This window comes from Anopheles merus, chromosome 2L (genome assembly GCF_017562075.2).
Source record: "Anopheles merus strain MAF chromosome 2L, AmerM5.1, whole genome shotgun sequence".
Classification (NCBI taxonomy): Eukaryota; Metazoa; Arthropoda; class Insecta; order Diptera; family Culicidae; genus Anopheles; species Anopheles merus.
Window position 1 is genome coordinate 38,240,982 of NC_054083.1, and position 20,433 is coordinate 38,261,414.

The window sequence follows — 20,433 nt, forward strand, 5'->3', positions numbered from 1 at the left end:
GCGCCAGACTGCGCGTTCACGTTGACTGATTCTGTGTAATGGACCATGTTTCACAAATTGACAGCAGGTACTGTGGTTCGGGAAGTTCGAGTTTTTTTTTCAGGGAAATCATTTGGCACGGTAGTCTGCGCTAGAAACATATTAGTTTCGCAAAGTTACTTTACATCAATTGTTAATGACTGAATAATAATAATAATAATTATAATAATAATAATAATAATAATAATAATAATAATAATAATAATAATAATAATAATAATAATAATAATAATAATAATATAATAATAATAATAATAATAATAATAATAATACTAATAATATAATAATAATAATAATAATAATAATAATAATAATAATAATAATAATAATAATAATAATAATAATAATAATAATAATAATAATAATAATAATAATAATAATAATAATAATAATAATAATAATAATAATAATAATAATAATAATAATAATAATAATAATAATAATAATAATAATAATAACAATAATAAAAATAAAAATAATAATAATAATAATAATTAGAAGTGTGGTAATTTTTTTTCTACCCTGTCAGATTTTTATAATTTTCATTCATTTTTGTATTGTGATATTGAATTTTAAAGCTCTTTGACCTTCCCGGTATGTTTTAAGCTTTTCGTTTTCATGTTTTATGTTAATTGTTTTTTGTATTAGTTAATTTGTATTAATTTTGATTGCATTCATCAAATAATGTAATTAAGTAATTAAGTAGTGACTAACAAATTATTGTATCAATTTGAAATGTGTTGATTTTTCCTCTGCCCCGTCAGATTTTTTTAATTTTCATACGTTTTTGTGTAGTTATGTTGAATTTTTAAGCTCTTCAAGCTATCAGGTCTGTTTTCAGCCTTTCATTTTCATGCTTTATTCTATTTTTTTTTTTAAATAATTTGATGCAGACATGATAAATTATAAATGTTTTTTTCCTGTTTTTCTGTTGCTTAGCCGGATAAAAACATGAGAAAAAAGGAAACGAGCGATGAAATGTAAATGGTAATATAGTAAAACGAGAGATAAAAAACATTAAAACAAATAAAAGGTTGCAATAAGCTATCAAAGTTTTAGAATAAAAAAGGTATAAGTGAAAACGCAATCAAAGAAGAAAAAACATGGAGCTACATATAATAAAAATAACTAAAAGTAAAATGGTACTTTGATAATTTCAAGAACGCAACTTTAACAAATAATAGATAAAATGGAAACATAAGAATGATACTAGTTTTCCTTCACTTTTCTTTACAAAATCGCATGCTTATATAGATTGTATTGCACCATAAGGAAAGTTTGATTGATTGAACAAATTTTTATACCACTTCCCGATTGCCGTGGTGATTTATTTTAATGAGCAACAATGTTAATCGATTCGAGCAGCGCCGAACCTGATGTGATGGGCGTGAAGCCCATACGAAAGCGCTGTGCATGATATGTATCATCCTTAGCATAAGTCATAATAGTCTGTTGTTGTAAATATTTGAATGATAGAAGGAGAGAGGAAGAAGAAGAAATAAAACGTATACAAATAACGACCCACGGACGGATGCGGATCGTGTAACTACAGTAAAAGCGCCAGCAATGGCATCGGCCTCCCTTTCCTCACCATGGGTACGTTATTAATTAATTTTGAGCCAACTTTATGCTTCTCCTAATTAGCTGCATTGTTGCCCGGTTGGAGCGGTGCGTTTAGGGCCTCTTCGTTTGGTTAGTTGCAATGCCGGCCACCCGAAAGGTTGCTTCCGGTCGTCGTGAGCTACGGACGACTTATATCGACAAGCATCGAGCATCTTTCTCGTTTGCAAACATGCGTCCATTCATGAATAACGATAATCAATCTTCATCTTCACAAACCTAGGAGGTACAGGATGATAATGCAAAGGTATACGGCATGTTGCGCATAAACTGCGTAGTAGCGTAACGCTTATAAGCACTGACGATGTGCTGGAACCGATTGCGATGGTAAAAAAAACTCACACATGAAAATAGCTGTTCCTTACATCTAATGGCGTGTATTTGTCTACAATGGTAACACGTGTGTGCGGTTAAATGTGGTTAATTTGGTAGGTATGAAATAATTCACCCGGATTAAGCATTGCTCGAAGCGTTGCTCGATGTAATGGCCGTTTTTGGATTTACGCACTGTTGAATGATTACTTTTGTGATTGATTAAGGTTTTTTTTATTAATTTTATTTTCTTCATTTTTTTATTTTTTGTTATTTAAACTGACTTGCTTTGTGTGGCCTTATCAATTTTTTTTTTTTTGGCTCAACAACCGATGCCGGTCAAGGCCTGCCAACACACTTGTGGGGTTGGCTTTCAGTGACTTATTGATTTCCCTCCATAGCAGGATAGTCAGTCCTACGTATGGCGGCACGGTCTATTTGGGGTTTGAACCCATGACGGGCATGTTGTTAAGTCGTACGAGTTGACGACTGTACCATGAGACCGGCTTGGCCGTATCAATTATATAATGTTAATATATTGGAATCACTTTTCGTCTTTGATTATTATGGTTTCATAAAATAATTCAAATATTATTTTGTTTCATTCATTCTTCATTTTTTTATTTCATTTTGCTAACATGAATTCATTGTTTCAATGCTTCATTGCTTGCATTATCAATTCTTCTTTTGCTGCCTCATGAAACTTGTCTTATTTTATCATCTTTTTTTTTAAATTAAAAGCAGGTTTTGGTCGTTTCATTTCTTTTATCTTTTTATTTCGGTAATGTTTCCATTTTTTACAAAAAGAAACATGATAATAGATCCGTTACTAATAATCGCCCTAATCATTATCAGCTCCTCCGGTTCGATCTCTAACTATCGAACCGATATTTCGATCGTTTTCCATATCCCTTGCTCTAAATTGGCAAACCTTCGCGCTGTATTCCGTCAAGCATCATCAAGCGATTGCTATCATTTCGGACGACTCGGTTCATTGTTTTTTTTTTTTTTTGAGTGTGTTTCATTTAATGTAATCTTCATGTATGCCTCACACGCTCGCTTTTCACATCACATCACTTCCCTGCCCGGTGGCGGCCGTCGGCTGCGACGGGTTTGTACCCATGGGTTTTTGCCTCCGTTTCATCGGCACCGGTCGCGCGCACCCGGTCCTTTCTTTTGCACACCGATGCTCGCCGTCGTCGCGGTCGCGATTCGATTTTCCCTACGCTTTTCCAGCATTAAATAATCAAACTTAACGCGCGCCGTCATGCCGTCGCGCCCTTCTGCCCCCGCCTGCCGCTTGTGTGTGTGTGTGTGTGTGTGTGTGTGTGAAATTCGCGGCTTTTCTTAAATAACACTTTTTTGTTGTTATTGTTGTTGCTGTGGTAGCTATTTTTACACGCCTTTCGTGGGCTCAAAGCTCCTGCCGGCTGTTGTACCGGTGGTGCGAGGGAAAGGGTTCGTCGTCTGCCTTCCACCGCCCCATCGGCATCGAAATCGTTTGGTTCGGGGCGGGCAGGCCAGTAGTAGTGGTTGGTAGCGGTGGTTTTTAGGGAGCGCTGCAGCAAACTAGCGAAAAACGCATTTTCGGTGCAGCGCGCTTCTATTGTTTCGGGCAGGGTAGTATAAATATTGTGGTGCGCCACCGGGAATGGTACAGTCGAGCAGTGCTTTCCATCGAAGTAAGAAGCAATAGTCAGCTAGATCGACCGCAGTTCGTGCACAGGAAAGTGGGATAAAGAAAAAACCAGAAAAATCAACACAGAAACGATGGCTTTTCTATTCAAGGTGGGTTTGATTGATGGTGTGGTGTGCGATTGTACAGTGCAGTGCAGGTCGGCGAGACATTAATGAGCAAGCTAATAGTGCTGTCCACTGCGGGTGATAATGGACCCAGCGGAGCGAAAGTAGTCAAAGTGTACCGCCTGCGTTGCGAGTGAAAGTGATGAACAATGAACTGTATGGTTTGGTTTTGCAATTAAGCGCTGTGCAGATCAGGAAGCATAATAACGCGCTAGCGATGAATGACGGCACAAACTATAGAATGTGACAGTTATATCACAGTGCTCACAGTGACCTAATCCCTAGCAAGTGTGGTGAAGAGTTATGCAAATACATTTTTGCCAGCTAGTGCTGAACAAACGTGCCGGCCTTTGCAACGACCGATGATCTTAACCGATGGTTTCACTGGTGTGCTATTTTTTTTTTCTTATTGCAGACCGTTGCCTGCCTGGCGCTGCTGTCAGTCGCTGCCTGCGAGTATGGCGGCGAGGAGGAGCATCACGGACACCACCACAGCGTCGGCTACTCGTACGCCAAGTTCAGCGGACCGGTCAGTGGGCCGGCGCACGAGATCCACGTCGAGGACAAGCACGGGCACGGGCACCAGATCGACTACGTTGCGAAGCCGGACTACGTGTTCGAGTACGGCGTGGAGGACCCGAAGAGCAAGGTCTCGCAGAGCCGCAAGGAGCACCGGCACGAGGACGAGCTGCACGGCGAGTACAGCCTGCACCAGCCGGACGGCAAACTGCGCACGGTCAAGTACAGCTCGAACAAGCACAGCGGATTCCAGGCTGAAGTGTTGATCGATGGAAAGCCACTGCACGAGGAGGAGCTGGCCAAGCTGGCCCACGAGGCGGCGTCGCAGAGCGCCCACCAGCACCAGCACCAATTCCACCATCAGCACCAGGACGAGCACAAGGCGTACGGTGGCGCGGAACAGCAGACCTACGGCGGTGAATCGTCCTACGGTGCGGAGGGTGCTGAGGAGGGAGCGCAGGAAGAGTACTACCACTAGGAACGATAAACGGATCGGTGGCAGGCTGTTCAGCAGTGAACGATACGTTCAGCATTACCACGATACCCCGCAGTAGAGGAGAGAGAAGAAATCCACACCCCTGCTACCCTGAAGGTTGTGGGAGTTTGGAGTAGAACTGACAAGAATACTCTACTTCCGATGCTTTTTTTTAAACGATGCTTGCTCTAAGCGTTGAACAATGTTCCTAGGCTGATAGACTCTTTCTTTAAGATTATCTTCTGCTTTAACAATTTCACTCATAACTTTGATTTCCTTGTAAGCTTCGGCAGGGTAATTTGGCACCGTAGGTGCAAGGTTGACCAGCAAAAGCAGTTTTACGATGCACATGTACCCTAAAGGGGAATGTTAACTAGTGTAGTAGTTTCGTGTAAAACCAAATGAAAAGAGCGACTCTTCCGTGCTGGGAGAAAGGAATAAAAATTATTCAATTGAATGTCATTATTTCTTTTTCAAACTATGGCAACATCGCAACCAAACACTAAAATGTCAGGGAAACAATAGAGGTTTCCGTGGTGTAGCGGTTATCACGTCTGCTTCACACGCAGAAGGCCCCCGGTTCGATGCCGGGCGGAAACAGCAATGACAGTCATGATCAGCATTCGACAAGAAAGTCGATGACTGTTTTATCGCAGTCGATATAGAAGATCACACAATCAGTTGGGGGTGATTGTGTGATATTATTGTTGCGGTTGGTGTTGATCCATTGGCCCAGAGGGGAAGCTGACGAGGAAACAATAGAGGTTTCCGTGGTGTAGCGGTTATCACATCTGCCTAACACGCAGAAGGCCCCCGGTTCGATCCCGGGCGGAAACAGCAATGACAGTCATGATTCGACAAGAAAGTCGATGACTGTTTTGTCTAAGTCGATATAGAAGATCACAAGCCATTGTGGTGATTGTGTGATATTATTGTTGCGGTTGGTGTTGATCCATTGGCCTAGAAGTGAAGCTGAAGAGGAAACAATAGAGGTTTCCGTGGTGTAGCGGTTATCACGTCTGCTTCACACGCAGAAGGCCCCCGGTTCGATCCCGGGCGGAAACAGCAATGACAGTCATGATTCGACAAGAAAGTCAATCACTGTTTTGTCGCAGTCGATATAGAAGATCACAAGCCGTTGAGGGGTGATTATGTGATATTATTGTTGCGGTTGGTGTTGATCCATTGGCCCAGAGGTGAAGCTGACGAGGAAACAATAGAGGTTTCCGTGGTGTAGCGGTTATCACGTCTGCTTCACACGCAGAAGGCCCCCGGTTCGATCCCGGGCGGAAACAGCAATGACAGTCATGATCAGCATTCCACAAGAAAGTCGATGACTGTTTTGTCTCAGTGGATATAGAAGATCACAAGCCATTGTGGTGATTGTGTGATATTATTTTTGCGGTTGGTGTTGATCCATTGGCCTAGAAGTGAAGCTGAAGAGGAAACAATAGAGGTTTCCGTGGTGTAGCGGTTATCACGTCTGCTTCACACGCAGAAGGCCCCCGGTTCGATCCCGGGCGGAAACAGCAATGACAGTCATGATAAGCATTCGACAAGAAAGTCGATGACTGTTTTATCGCAGTTGATATAGAAGATCAAAAGCTATTGGGGGGGGGGGGGGTGATTGTGTGATATTATTGTTGGAGTTGGTGTTGATCCATTGACCTAGAGGAGAAACTGACGAGAAAACAATAGAGGTTTCCGTGGTGTAGCGGTTATCACGTCTGCTTCACACGCAGAAGGCCCCCGGTTCGATCCCGGGCGGAAACAGCAATGACAGTCATGATCAGCATTCCACAAGAAAGTCGATGACTGTTTTGTCTCAGTGGATATAGAAGATCACAAGCCATTGTGGTGATTGTGTGATATTATTGTTGCGGTTGGTGTTGATTCATTGGCCCTGAGGAGAAGCTGACGTGGAAACAATAGCGGTTTCCGTGGTGTAGCGGTTATCACGTCTGCTTCACACGCAGAAGGTCCCCGGTTCGATCCCGGGCGGAAACAGCAACGAGAGTCATGATCAGCATTCGACAAGAAAGTCGATGACTGTTTTATCGCAGTTGATATAGAAGATCAAAAGCTATTGGGGGGGGGGGGGGGGTGATTGAGTGATATTATTGTTGCAGTTGGTGTTGATCCATTGACCTAGAGGAGAAACTGACGAGAAAACAATAGAGGTTTCCGTGGTGTAGCGGTTATCACGTCTGCTTCACACGCAGAAGGCCCCCGGTTCGATCCCGGGCGGAAACAGCAATGACAGTCATGATCAGCAGTTGACAAGAAAGTCGATGACTGTTTTGTCGCAGTCGATATAGAAGATCACAAGCCGTTGAGGGATGATTATGTAATATTATTGTTGCGGTTGGTGTTGATCCATTGGCCCAGAGGTGAAGCTGACGAGGAAACAATAGAGGTTTCCGTGGTGTAGCGGTTATCACATCTGCCTAACACGCAGAAGGCCCCCGGTTCGATCCCGGGCGGAAACAGCAATGACAGTCATGATTCGACAAGAAAGTCGATGACTGTTTTGTCGCAGTCGATATAGAAGATCACAAGCCATTGTGGTGATTGTGTGATATTATTGTTGCGGTTGGTGTTGATCCATTGGCCCAGAGGTGAAGCTGACGAGGAAACAATAGAGGTTTCCGTGGTGTAGCGGTTATCACGTCTGCTTCACACGCAGAAGGCCCCCGGTTCGATCCCGGGCGGAAACAGCAATGACAGTCATGATCAGCAGTTGACAAGAAAGTCGATGACTGTTTTATCGCAGTCGATATAGAAGATCACACAATCAGTTGGGGGTGATTGTGTGATATTATTGTTGCGGTTGGTGTTGATCCATTGGCCCAGAGGGGAAGCTGACGAGGAAACAATAGAGGTTTCCGTGGTGTAGCGGTTATCACGTCTGCTTCACACGCAGAAGGCCCCGGTTCGATCCCGGGCGGAAACAGCAATGACAGTCATGATCAGCATTCCACAAGAAAGTCGATGACTGTTTTGTCGCAGTCGATAAAGAAGATCACAAGCCATTGTGGTGATTGTGTGATATTATTGTTGCGGTTGGTGTTGATCCATTGGCCTAGAAGTGAAGCTGAAGAGGAAACAATAGAGGTTTCCGTGGTGTAGCGGTTATCACGTCTGCTTCACACGCAGAAGGCCCCGGTTCGATCCCGGGCGGAAACAGCAATGACAGTCATGATCAGCAGTTGACAAGAAAGTCGATGACTGTTTTGTCGCAGTCGATATAGAAGATCACAAGCCGTTGAGGGGTGATTATGTGATATTATTGTTGCGGTTGGTGTTGATCCATTGGCCCAGAGGTGAAGCTGACGAGGAAACAATAGAGGTTTCCGTGGTGTAGCGGTTATCACGTCTGCTTCACACGCAGAAGGCCCCCGGTTCGATGCCGGGCGGAAACAGCAATGACAGTCATGATCAGCATTCGACAAGAAAGTCGATGACTGTTTTATCGCAGTCGATATAGAAGATCACACAATCAGTTGGGGGTGATTGTGTGATATTATTGTTGCGGTTGGTGTTGATCCATTGGCCTAGAAGTGAAGCTGAAGAGGAAACAATAGAGGTTTCCGTGGTGTAGCGGTTATCACGTCTGCTTCACACGCAGAAGGCCCCCGGTTCGATCCCGGGCGGAAACAGCAATGACAGTCATGATCAGCATTCCACAAGAAAGTCGATGACTGTTTTGTCGCAGTCGATAAAGAAGATCACAAGCCATTGTGGTGATTGTGTGATATTATTGTTGCGGTTGGTGTTGATCCATTGGCCTAGAAGTGAAGCTGAAGAGGAAACAATAGAGGTTTCCGTGGTGTAGCGGTTATCACATCTGCCTAACACGCAGAAGGCCCCCGGTTCGATCCCGGGCGGAAACAGCAATGACAGTCATGATCAGCAGTTGACAAGAAAGTCGATGACTGTTTTGTCGCAGTCGATATAGAAGATCACAAGCCGTTGAGGGGTGATTATGTGATATTATTGTTGCGGTTGGTGTTGATCTATTGGCCCATAGGTGAGACTGACGAGGAAACAATAGAGGTTTCCGTGGTGTAGCGGTTATCACATCTGCCTAACACGCAGAAGGCCCCCGGTTCGATCCCGGGCGGAAACAGCAATGACAGTCATGATTCGACAAGAAAGTCGATGACTGTTTTGTCTAAGTCGATATAGAAGATCACAAGCCATTGTGGTGATTGTGTGATATTATTGTTGCGGTTGGTGTTGATCCATTGGCCCAGAGGGGAAGCTGACGAGGAAACAATAGAGGTTTCCGTGGTGTAGCGGTTATCACGTCTGCTTCACACGCAGAAGGCCCCCGGTTCGATCCCGGGCGGAAACAGCAACGAGAGTCATGATCAGCATTCGACAAGAAAGTCGATGACTGTTTTATCGCAGTTGATATAGAAGATCAAAAGCTATTGGGGGGGGGGGGGGGGGGGGGTGATGGTGTGATATTATTGTTGCAGGTGGTGTTGATCCATTGACCTAGAGGAGAAACTGACGAGAAAACAATAGAGGTTTCCGTGGTGTAGCGGTTATCACGTCTGCTTCACACGCAGAAGGCCCCCGGTTCGATCCCGGGCGGAAACAGCAATGACAGTCATGATCAGCAGTTGACAAGAAAGTCGATGACTGTTTTATTGCAGTCGATATAGAAGATCACAAGCCGTTGAGGGGTGATTATGTGATATTATTGTTGCGGTTGGTGTTGATCCATTGGCCCAGAGGGGAAGCTGACGAGGAAACATTAGAGGTTTCCGTGGTGTAGCGGTTATCACATCTGCCTAACACGCAGAAGGCCCCCGGTTCGATCCCGGGCGGAAACAGCAATGACAGTCATGATCAGCAGTTGACAAGAAAGTCGATGACTGTTTTGTCGCAGTCGATATAGAAGATCACAAGCAGTTGAGGGGTGATTATGTGATATTATTGTTGCGGTTGGTGTTGATGCATTGGCTCAGGGGGGAAGCTGACGAGGAAACATTAGAGGTTTCCGTGGTGTAGCGGTTATCACGTATGCTTCACACGCAGAAGGTCCCCGGTTCGATCCCGGGCGGAAACAGCAATGACAGTCATGATCAGCAGTTGACAAGAAAGTCGATGACTGTTTTGTCGCAGTCGATATAGAAGATCACAAGCCGATATAGAAGATATAAGAGATAATCTTGTGTTTGAATTGTAACGTTCATGATTGTTGATAGTTTGTTTACTTTTTTGGTTTTTTTATAACGATCTGAAATGTTGAGAAAAATGAAATATCTCATAATATGCCTAATGAAATTTTTTTGATTTAGCGTGTGGCCACGGAAATTTTTCACCTTTTTGTTTCAACAAAAATTTTTCAACTTTGTCAAAATTGCTTGTCAACTGCGAAAATGAGCTTTTCTCGTGGCCGCACCAAATATATACACAAGATCGACAAAAAGCTCCAACATCTTAATATTATCGATATTTTGTTTGAGAAGCACGAAATAGGTACATAAATAAATTAGAATCATGCATTTTAGCATTGTTATAATAGCAATGGGTCACAACTGCGCCAAATAGCTGTTTGTTTACGCATTTTCGCGAACGTCAAATTTTGTCACTTTTTATCAACTTTTGTCAACTTTATTTCCTGGCTGCAGGTTACAAATTTTTTATAAAAGCTCAAAAAATGACAAAAGCTCACATTTTGAAAAATTTGTCAGCATTTTGTCACCCTCATGGCCTTTCGCCTATTGATTTAATGCTATGGTTTATGTTTCTCTGAGTTAGCTGTTGCTATGAGGGTTAGTGCTTGTGATTTTATTCACCATCACCTTGGAACGCCTAAAATTATGCAATTCGATTTGACGTTTGCGATTGACATCAAAATTGTCTAACCCACGGCGAAAGTTCAATTACGACTGGTATCAAAAGCTTTGCTTCTGTTTTACGAAACCCCCATTCACAGATCACCTAGAAGTTTCACATCGTTTTTCTCGATCATTGCACAGAGATTTGCATTCCATTTGGGGAGAGCTGTTGGGTAAAATTGCGTACATTTAAGTCACGATGCAATGTGCACCAGTCAGCCGTTCTAGCCAAAAATGGTCCCAAGCGTCGGATGCGAAACAGCGAAACAGCACCTATCGGATGTCCAACTTTGATTTGCTGAATGCCGGTGACGGTACAGGCGCTAATTAACGGCTCCAAAGGCGGAAGATTTTGTGTTGAACTGAGCAAGCATTTTAATCGCTATTTCCATCGGTATCCTATCTTCATTGGGTCGTTAATTAATTTAAATGATCTGATTAACCGCACACATCAACCCCGGGCAGGGTTTCGCCAAGCATCGGACCAAACGGGTAGTTTCGTTTTCGACGAAAAGAATTGCGTTAAATCAACGTATCAACAGTTGCGCTGGGCAGAAGCAAAAAGTGAATCACTTATCGCAGTTTTCCCTGTTACTGCAACCGTTCATGGTGGATCGCCGCGGGGGACCGCTAGTAATGCGATGCGAGCGGAGATAGCTACCGGTTGATCAAGATACCGGCTGGATACGACCGTTTTTGTACATTACAATTTACCGTCCCGCAGCCGCAGGAGAATCGCAATTCGGCAGCATTCATTCTGGGTGGCAACGGTCGCCTTTACGGGAAGGAGCACCGCCGCCGCGCAAGCAAATCAAGCTGATCGCGCCAGCAAACGATCGGGCGCACGAATAAGGCAGTAATTAGTGTTTGACTGGCTGGTTATTATTATTTCGCAAGCCGTCGCAGTACGTACGGCGAGCAGGTCGCAATTTCGCACATCGCACCTTTTCGTGCATATGGGCGAACAAATAAATAAAGGAAAAAAGGTGCATACGAGAGAGAGCAGGCACAACAATAATTGGCACGTTGTGAATTGATTTATAATTTTAAAGTACACGCTAGCCACTCGGTAGGCGAGACACGTCTCTAACGCTTTGGGTTAGCGCGTAGAGTAAGATTATGTTTCAACTATGCGTTTAATGACACACAAATGTATTTGTGCAAGCCATATTAATACTGTTGTAAAGGATATTTTATACTTAAAAGTATAATAAAACAAATCTATCGTTAGATTGGAGAGATATCTTTTTGATCGACACTGGCAGCTATAAATAGAAAAAAAAATTGTCTATGTTAGATTGACCTACATTGAGAAAGTTGTTAATTTGTACGTATGTACATATCGCTGATCATGCCCCACGGTCAGTAGTAATTGATAGGTTAGAAAATGCTTGAGATATGTACAGTAACATCGTCATCAGAAGGTAACTTAATACTGTAGGACGTAAAGTGTTGGATTTTGCGTATGTGTAGCTCACATTGATGAAAATCGTTTGTTTTTTGAGAAGTCTAATGCCAACCACATTCCACAAAGCTTAGAATGAAAATGAAAAAAAAAAAAAACGAAAAAACATAAAATATTGCACTGATATAATGCGCTGGCACGCATCGGTCACTGATTTATTATGACTTAATTAGAGCAAGATCTCCTCCCTCCACCTCTGGCAGTATTAGTGGACTGGTCGAACCGGCAGCAGCAGCAGCAGCAGCGACAGTACCAGCAGCAACAGCATCAACAAAACCAGCAGCAGAGAAAGGATGTTGCATGCAATTGCAAATTTTATTCGCATTAATATAATTAGTAAAAGCTGTCACTCTCATGCTCAAGTCGCGATGCCAAAGACACTGACAGGACAGGCGGAGAGGATAAACAGTGATTTTTTTGTGTGTGTGAGTGCAGCACTGCAAACACCAAGAAAACAGAACTCACTGTCGTGAGTATGGATAGGGGCTAGTGAAAAACGTTACAAACGGGACCAAAACTTCCCTCCCTAAGGCCCACCATTGCCCACACACGTTTGGCACAAGGAGCACACTTAGAATTCGGGGTGAGGTCGCGGGGCGTACAGAGCTCGTTATGTAATGTGGTGGCGGGTGGCCGGTTCCCGGTGGTCGACAGCAAACGAAGCAGCGACCGCCGACGATCGACCACGATTGACACCACGTGGAATGCTAGCTATGGGCGCACTGGCACGCCTGGCGCATGGGGTGGATCGGAATTATCGGATCGTGTGGACGTGGTGAGTGGAGAAGGAAAACATTCTCGAAACATTTTCCCGGCGCATAACAGTGTTTACTAATTGCATGGTGGTATTTTTTAGTTAAAGAGAATGGAAATTCATTTCTGTTGATGCATTTAGATTAGGAGCATGGTGAGGGAAATTAATGAACAAGGCGGTGTAGTATGAAAATATTTTGTGAACTTTATTTTAGTCAACTGAAGTGGTTCGTTTTGGTGAATTCGGGAATTGACAATCTTTATCTTAAATCGATAATGTAAAATAGAACTTTTGAGGTATAGAATAAGAGTTTTGAGATCATTCATTTAGAAAGCTGTAACATTGGACACTTTTATTTTGAAATTTAGCAGATAGTTCTCGAGCATAATCTAGAAGCAGAATTTTTATTTTCTGAAAAGTTAACGTATTGGCTACATCCTTGTGTGAAGCTTGTGATAATAATTATACATTCAACAGCAACGAACATCCTACACTTATTCCTTGACTCTTATAACTTCTTATAACATCTGGTGTAGACATTTGAATTGTTAGTCCAGCCTTCAACGAAGTTCTTAACCTGATTTTTGACCAATTGAATAACAAGCGGCTCAACGTTTCGCTTCTCTTCCGTCAGTACATAATTAATATATTTGACGTTAATGTTTTCCTTCACCAAGAAAGATGAATTCCTTCGTAGCAAAAAAAAACATCTCTTCCAACCTTACTGCATAGCACAAGCACCAGCAGCTCTATGGGAACGGCATCAGTTGATTTATGATGCTCAATGCGCTACATGATTAACTCAGCAACCTCATCGCAAGTATCAATCATCACTGCATCAAGCGGTCCGGTTAGGGTTCGCTCATTTAATGTTTGCAATTTTGTAGCACAAAAACTTGCCCCCCTACAGCATCTCTGACTCTCTCTGTGTGTGTGTGTGTGTGTGTGTGTGTGTGTGTGTGTGTGTGTGTGTGTGTGTGTGAGTTTGTTTTTTGTCGAATACTTTGTTTTTCTCTCTCTCGCAGACTACATTGCAGAAGAAGTTTTCAAATGCATTGGGAATACAAAAACAAAGTTAAGCTGTCCAACCACATTGGGAAGAAAAATCCTCATTACAAAAATTCTGTCACTGGCACTGAATGCTAAGAGCGGTGGCAGCGGTGGCCGCCGTCTCGCGATCCAAATTGGAAGGCCAACCGGGTCGAACCCGGTTCGTTTGTGACCAACCACGGGCAATGGAATCCGTGGGCGGTGCGTTTGTGATGATGATGCTGACGATGATGCTGCTGCTGCTGCCGTTGATGACGATGATGATGAAGTTAACAACCGATCAGCCGATGTGATGTATAGGGTTGGGGTTTTTTTTGCTCTTCTCCGGTTTAGTGTATCAGTTTTTTTTTTCTAGCATTACCTGGTGCAGTTTCGATAATGGTCATTAGCAGAACCCTTTTATGTGTATTTGCTTCGGAAGCAACTTTGCAACCGGCAGTGCGCTTTGGAGAGCAGCACACTGCACCGCGCAAAATTCCTTTTTTTGGGTACGCGTGTCCATTTTGCTGATCAGTGAATCAGCGAATACCAGCGGATTCGCGCCTTCGCTCCAGCTGTTTCCATTTACCGATTCATTAGCCTGGTTTCTCGAAGCGGTACAATGTCATGGTAGCGAGTGTGCGGGGTTGAGGCATGTTTGTTGCACTTTCGTTCGCCAGCAAACTTCCCTTTGCTGTAAAGAGCAGCGCTTAAAACCGGTGCAATCGCGCTGCTTAAGGGCTTTACGCGCAGCAATATTCTATCCTAACTCTGCGATCGCATGCTGAACGACCGTTCGAGGAAACGTCTCACACATGCGGTAGGTCTAGCTCTCTCTCTCTCTCTCTCTCTCTCTCTTTCTCTCTCTCTCTATCTCTTTGTATCTTTCGCTCTTTGTATCTTTCGCTGATGGTGGCCCACTGCCCGACTGCACGAGTAACCTGACCCATTTTTGTGCCAACCGTCCGGTACACCCCATGTGCAACCCCAAAAGTGTGGGCTGGTGGGCGCAAGAGCGAAGAAAACTTGAGCCCCCTGCACGAAACACACGGATACGGCTTATGCAATGTCCGCCCGCGTGACACTGTCACCGCATGCGTTTGCCTGTGTTTGTGTGTGTGTGTGTGAGCCGCCTGCAGGCCCTTTTGCAGTGTCGGTCCTCGCGCTCGAGCGGCAGACAGCAAGGGGTCAGTTCGATTCGTTCGTTGATGGATTTTTGAAGCGGAAAGCTCCCCGGCGCGGGCTCGTCGGTCTTCCCAAACGGTTCGAGTGTTCTTTTATTTAGTTGACTGTGGCGCTGTGTTAAGCTCCCCTCTGCCCTTTGCTACCGATCAGCTGTTTTACCGACAGAGACCCAAGACGTATACTCGCGTGCGTGTGTGTGTTTGCGTGTGAGTGTTCGAATTGTCATAAAATCGAAAATTATAGATCATCTTACATGCGGGGGGGGGGGGACTGCGCGTTCGTTTGATGGAGGGGCCCCACGGTTTGGGGTTTTGGACAGTGACGCACGGCCGCCCGGTCGTCCGTTTGGCATGGCGGAGCGTGGTGATTGCAACACCCGTCAGTCTTGGGAGCGATGCTGCACCTAGGCCGCTGTCGTACCGGCGATGTGTTTTGAGATAAGCGTCATTATTTTTCGATCATTTGCAATAATTAGGGTGGAAATTGGTGGCAGGGAAGAAGTTGGCACAGTGCTGGTGAGGATGTGGTAGTTGAAGGTTAGTGGTGAGGAATATTCATAAAATTTATGTTTCATCAACATTAGAATAAAGGAATATTATTACAAAAAATAAAGAGAGCTCAAACTTCTTAATTGTTGACAGTTAATCTTTGGAAATATATATTATTCGCTAAGTGGAATAACATTTTATCGAAGTAATAGAAACATTATTCTACTGTTTTGTAAGGTTGTTTTTATGGACAGCCGTTGTTGATGATTGAACACATTGATTTAATGTAATTTTGTTACACCAACAAAAAATATAAATACGAAATCAAATCAACGAAATGGAGGACTCCTTCGAACCTTTAAATTTGATATAAAAATCGTGTAATATAAAATACTGTTCATCAATTTTCTAATTATACGACCTGAATTGACGTAGAGCAGACAAACCACACAAATCACGTTTTAAATAGAATAAAAACGGCTCACGTCAAGACAAACAGCGAGCCAAAATTGATGCCTTAGCAGCAAGAATTGATACATGTTGCCAAAAATTGGGACCCTCAACCTCAAAATTAGGGACGAACTTTAATGGCCACGGCTGTATTATTTTTGTCACGCAACCGGATGGTTAAACCTTTGTTATGCGGTCTTGGGATTCGATCTCGTCTGATATAATAATAATAATGATCCTGAACGGTAGAAATCACGACGCATGATTTTAAATCCAATTTCTACTTTAAAAAAAGTCTAAAAAATCTAAAGGCCTAGGTACATTATCCGTACTCGCTAGTGTAATTTCGATTATCACAGGCGCATCTGGCGGTGGGTGACAGAAGAATTTTGCCAAACAATTTGAAGCCGCTTCATAAAATATGTTATTTTTCCATATTTTTTACCTAAACTGGATGGAAAAGCTTTGCTATTGATAGAAAAATATATTTTGCAAGTATTTCCGCCATTTTGGCATCAACAAATGGTGGAAAAACGATTTCAATTTGAGATCCGGCACGACCATTCTCTCGGTGATCAAAAAAAGCTTCCACTGGCCACCGCCAGATTCGCTTCTTACAGGATTTTTCGCGATTTATTGGTTGGTTTTTATAATTTTTGGTTGCTTCCCATATGTTTTGGTGTGTTCTCACGATTTTTTCAGCGTTTACCAGAATTTTTTCGTTTATTTGTATTGATATCCAATCGGACGATACCAATAAATTATGGGAACGAACCAACAATCAATAGGATGCTTCAAAGCTGTTTTATCCCTGTTTTGCTGAAATACTGTAACCAGTTGGTAGGTACACAATAAATGTCGCTTTTATACATTCGCTAATAGTAAGCACAATAACCTTTTGCCCTTAAACCAAAGAACCTTACCCATTCCACTTGTACAGCCAACTGATTAGCCCCTAGGAGCGCGAATGATTGATATGATCCCTGTAATACAAGCGTACCTTTTTAATGAAGCACCTTTAAGGGAGGGGTTATTCTGCTTAACACCAATCCGAGCCGTAACACACTGCTGACCGACTAGTGACAAGCGAACGCCGTCCTAGAGCATCATATTTCTACCATGCGGCTAACATGAGTCACGATTTTCATGTTCCGCTCCTGCTCTCACCCACTCTCCCGCACTACCCACGGTGTACCGCGAGTCCGATCGTGCATCAAAACATTACTTGCTGCGCTAGCAACGGTCGGTGCCGTTTTGTTGCAGCCGGCCTGCAGTGGTGCAATGGACGGTTGCCGATAAAGTTGAACCGACAGCGAGCGAGGTAATTACCGGTGCTTTATACGGCCGATTGAGCAGTGTAAATGTGCATCCTGGGGACGGTTGTATCATGTGTCAGGTGGTTTATTTTTTTATGACCACGTGAAGAAGATTGCATTCGTTTGGGCTAGGTGTTGATGAAGTGATAAGTTGTAGTGATAGTTGGGGAGAGTTTTGTGGTGTGAAACAGGAGAAAAAAGGGTGATGCAAGCGAGAAATGAACAACACATTTTTGGCGCTGTACCATTTTTGCAACGTCTTTTATAAATAATAACTGCCAAACGGTACACAGGAAGAGCAGATTTGAAAGCCCTGCAACATGACAGCGAGCAGTATTGCGCTTCAATGCAGAAGGTCAAATAAAAGCTAAACCTTCTGCGCAAGGCAGCAAAAACGCAACACATTATATCTAATCACGCACGTTCAAGTGCGCACCACCACCGACTGCTATGGGAGGCTGCTGGTCAAGGTTAGTCGCTCATGGGCAGAGGAGATCCCCATCAAGAGACCCCATCGAGAGGCCCACATTCTGTGGCAGGCTGCAAAACTGCTTCCCCTCCCTTCGCTCGCTCCAGATGATTACAGAATTGTCCGCGTCGGCGAGTGTCGTTGCGTTCGTGTGTTTTTTTTTCGTCTTCACCCAGCAGCGCAAGCAATTTTTCCCACCGCCAGCCGTGATGCTGGTCTAATATTTATTTGTCGTGCCGTTGCGCAAAGGGACCTTGTTAACGCCGCGCGTTCGACCCGTTTGTTGCGTAAACCGAGGCTTCCTTTTGGGCGCTTCGAAGGATGCGTGCGTTGCGGTGGGAAACGTGACCGATCGACTGGCCGGACCTGCAAAGGCACGCAAAGGAGGGGTGAAAGAAAAACTAACTGCGAAAAAAAAAGATCGAAACCCTCGATCTCATAATAAACATCAATCAAACCGGACCGGGGTTGACGTTCTAGCGACGATGGCCACGCAATGCAATGGCCGGTAAAGTGTCGAAGTCGATGCCGCTGATGCCGCGAGGGAATTGCGATGCAAAGCGTTTGCATCGTAGTAGGATTTTTGCGAGCGAGTGGCAGCCGAGTGGGTCGTTAAGTACACCCGGAGGCTCGTTGCGATGGGGTTTGGCTTTGTGTGTAGCTCTAGCATAAAGTAGAATGTATATAATAAAGCATACAGTAAATTTGAGGAACATTTAACAAAAATATCTTAAAACAGAACTTAGTCTTAAACTTTGCACAAACAACAGAACAGAAAGAAAGTTGATTTAGATTATATTTAGTCAACCTTTTTAGAGTTTCTTTTCGCCATACAACTTCTAAAATTATGTGCATTAAATTGGCAGTCAAAACCGGTGAAAAAAAATCAAGCGTAACGTAGCAGCTAACAAACCACGCTTCCTCCACCACACTTGCGCTAATAAACTCTACTCTTTAATGCTAATTTATGTTTCGATTATTCTACCCCGTATTTCATTCCGGAATCGCTCACTCAAGACTGTGCCGATCTCAGTGTTCCACCTCACCTTCCACCTCAGCTGGTAATGGATCGATTGTTTTCTGTTGCACCTGAGCGCAGGGCAGATCGGTTTGTCGTTAGTCGCGCGACGAGATGCAAATGATGCTGCAGCTGCACGGACGGACCAGCGGCCGTCGGGAGTTGTTTGCCCGAGGTTTTCGAGGTTCGCCGGTTCGTCGCCTGGTATGAATAAATCGATAAATTTTGTACGGTCCCGTACACCCGTCCCGTCCATCTCCTAAATGACTTCATTCTTGCTGCTTTGGCGCTGCACTGGGGTGGTTGTGCATACTATTGGCATCATATTTCTACCATGCGGCTAACATGGCAGTTGGTGGAATAGTGTCAGGTGATGTGTGTGTGTGTGTGTGTGTGTGTGTGCGGTGGCGTAGGGTACTGAAAACGATTTTGAAGGGTTCATTCCCATCCAAACTAATAGGGCAGCAGCGCAAACTGGCTCAGCGTGTAACACGTCACGACTGTCAATGTTTGGACCGATCGGGCGGCCGAAGATTGATCGGGGTAGATTGATCGGCGCATTGCTCAAGAAGCGCAGTAGTGAACCCGTTTTCTGTCGAATGTGGTGGAAGGTTTTTTTGATAAACGTTGCACGGGAGCTAGTTACCTTATGAGATAGTAATGAAATAGGTTCTTGCTTTGGTAATGTTTGTATTAAAAATGAATCGATTAAAAACTTTTATGAATAATAGATGGCTTTAGGTGGAGGTGATATAGGTTCAAAGAATAATCAAATCAAGATAAAATAAACTACGACACTTGACCTTTGTCATCTCCGACCAGTTAATGAGTTCTTGTTATAGAAGATCGTGTATTTAAAAATTTGTTCTTATTTTTCTTGTAGAGCTACGAGGTCCATGCTGAGTGAGGCTAGGGCATCATCAAGGGGACAGTGTGCTAGCCCCACGCTCACGCTCGTTGTCTTTTTAAAGTCCAACAGCTAGCCAAGGCTACTGTCCTTGTTTAGTAATTTATATATTTAATTCATCGGATCTATGATTTAAATGAACATTTAATTAATACTTAACAACTAACGTGATAGGTCAATCCATGCAAAACGAGACAGAACATCAAAGACATTCAATTGCTGCGAACAAGTTAATAAATAACAATGTTTTAAATAAGAAATTTTAAAAACCAATCGTCTACATCTCAGAGACTGCTGATATTGAAGTCTTTTAAGATTTAGGATGGAATAAGATAGGGCTTCATATGCTCTACCTGCACCAATGAGACCAATGAGTGTAACATGATGTCTCGATAAATAAACCTTAAAACTTTCGCGATCGCATGAAAACGATAATGATAAGCCATAAATAATATTGAAATAAATAATAATAACGAGAAATATGTTGTTGATCCCCGATTATTTGGGTTTTTAACAAGTAAATTGTTTTGTATTTTCTAAATACCGTTATGCTTCAAATTACGGACATTTGGCATGTTTTTTATGGGATATATTCAAATCTAGGCACTGGTCATACCGCTTTTTATTTTTTAATAATTGCCATTATGTACTGGAATAGATTAAAAATATGTCTGAACTCTAGTAGGCCCTGATGCCGTCCTGCCCTGATAAATAAATATTTTCTGTCGG

The 20,433-nt window shown here is 43.3% G+C and overlaps 1 protein-coding gene and 17 non-coding genes across 18 annotated transcripts; all 18 read left to right on the forward strand.

Annotated features, from left to right (window-relative positions):
- Positions 1-3,577: 3,577 nt before the first annotated feature.
- LOC121594117 (adult-specific cuticular protein ACP-20-like) lies at positions 3,578-5,225 on the forward strand. The gene is made up of 2 exons (XM_041917079.1): positions 3,578-3,759; positions 4,190-5,225. Exons 1-2 carry the CDS (start codon positions 3,742-3,744, stop codon positions 4,769-4,771), a joined length of 600 nt encoding a protein of 199 aa, XP_041773013.1. The 5' UTR covers positions 3,578-3,741; the 3' UTR covers positions 4,772-5,225.
- Positions 5,226-5,532: 307 nt separating this feature from the next.
- On the forward strand, positions 5,533-5,605 carry Trnav-aac. Its single transcript has one exon. It is a non-coding gene; the product is annotated as a tRNA-Val (tRNA).
- A 155-nt stretch (positions 5,606-5,760) lies between these two features.
- On the forward strand, positions 5,761-5,833 carry Trnav-cac. Its single transcript has one exon. It is a non-coding gene; the product is annotated as a tRNA-Val (tRNA).
- A 157-nt stretch (positions 5,834-5,990) lies between these two features.
- Trnav-cac lies at positions 5,991-6,063 on the forward strand. The gene has a single exon. It is a non-coding gene; the product is annotated as a tRNA-Val (tRNA).
- A 161-nt stretch (positions 6,064-6,224) lies between these two features.
- Positions 6,225-6,297, forward strand: Trnav-cac. The gene has a single exon. It is a non-coding gene; the product is annotated as a tRNA-Val (tRNA).
- A 171-nt stretch (positions 6,298-6,468) lies between these two features.
- Trnav-cac lies at positions 6,469-6,541 on the forward strand. The gene has a single exon. It is a non-coding gene; the product is annotated as a tRNA-Val (tRNA).
- Positions 6,542-6,702: 161 nt separating this feature from the next.
- On the forward strand, positions 6,703-6,775 carry Trnav-cac. Its single transcript has one exon. It is a non-coding gene; the product is annotated as a tRNA-Val (tRNA).
- A 173-nt stretch (positions 6,776-6,948) lies between these two features.
- On the forward strand, positions 6,949-7,021 carry Trnav-cac. Its single transcript has one exon. It is a non-coding gene; the product is annotated as a tRNA-Val (tRNA).
- A 163-nt stretch (positions 7,022-7,184) lies between these two features.
- On the forward strand, positions 7,185-7,257 carry Trnav-aac. The gene has a single exon. It is a non-coding gene; the product is annotated as a tRNA-Val (tRNA).
- Positions 7,258-7,412: 155 nt separating this feature from the next.
- Positions 7,413-7,485, forward strand: Trnav-cac. The gene has a single exon. It is a non-coding gene; the product is annotated as a tRNA-Val (tRNA).
- A 164-nt stretch (positions 7,486-7,649) lies between these two features.
- Positions 7,650-7,721, forward strand: Trnav-cac. The gene has a single exon. It is a non-coding gene; the product is annotated as a tRNA-Val (tRNA).
- Positions 7,722-7,882: 161 nt separating this feature from the next.
- Positions 7,883-7,954, forward strand: Trnav-cac. The gene has a single exon. It is a non-coding gene; the product is annotated as a tRNA-Val (tRNA).
- A 400-nt stretch (positions 7,955-8,354) lies between these two features.
- Trnav-cac lies at positions 8,355-8,427 on the forward strand. Its single transcript has one exon. It is a non-coding gene; the product is annotated as a tRNA-Val (tRNA).
- A 161-nt stretch (positions 8,428-8,588) lies between these two features.
- Positions 8,589-8,661, forward strand: Trnav-aac. The gene has a single exon. It is a non-coding gene; the product is annotated as a tRNA-Val (tRNA).
- Positions 8,662-8,824: 163 nt separating this feature from the next.
- On the forward strand, positions 8,825-8,897 carry Trnav-aac. The gene has a single exon. It is a non-coding gene; the product is annotated as a tRNA-Val (tRNA).
- Positions 8,898-9,052: 155 nt separating this feature from the next.
- On the forward strand, positions 9,053-9,125 carry Trnav-cac. The gene has a single exon. It is a non-coding gene; the product is annotated as a tRNA-Val (tRNA).
- Positions 9,126-9,303: 178 nt separating this feature from the next.
- On the forward strand, positions 9,304-9,376 carry Trnav-cac. The gene has a single exon. It is a non-coding gene; the product is annotated as a tRNA-Val (tRNA).
- A 163-nt stretch (positions 9,377-9,539) lies between these two features.
- Positions 9,540-9,612, forward strand: Trnav-aac. Its single transcript has one exon. It is a non-coding gene; the product is annotated as a tRNA-Val (tRNA).
- The last annotated feature ends 10,821 nt before the right edge of the window (positions 9,613-20,433 follow it).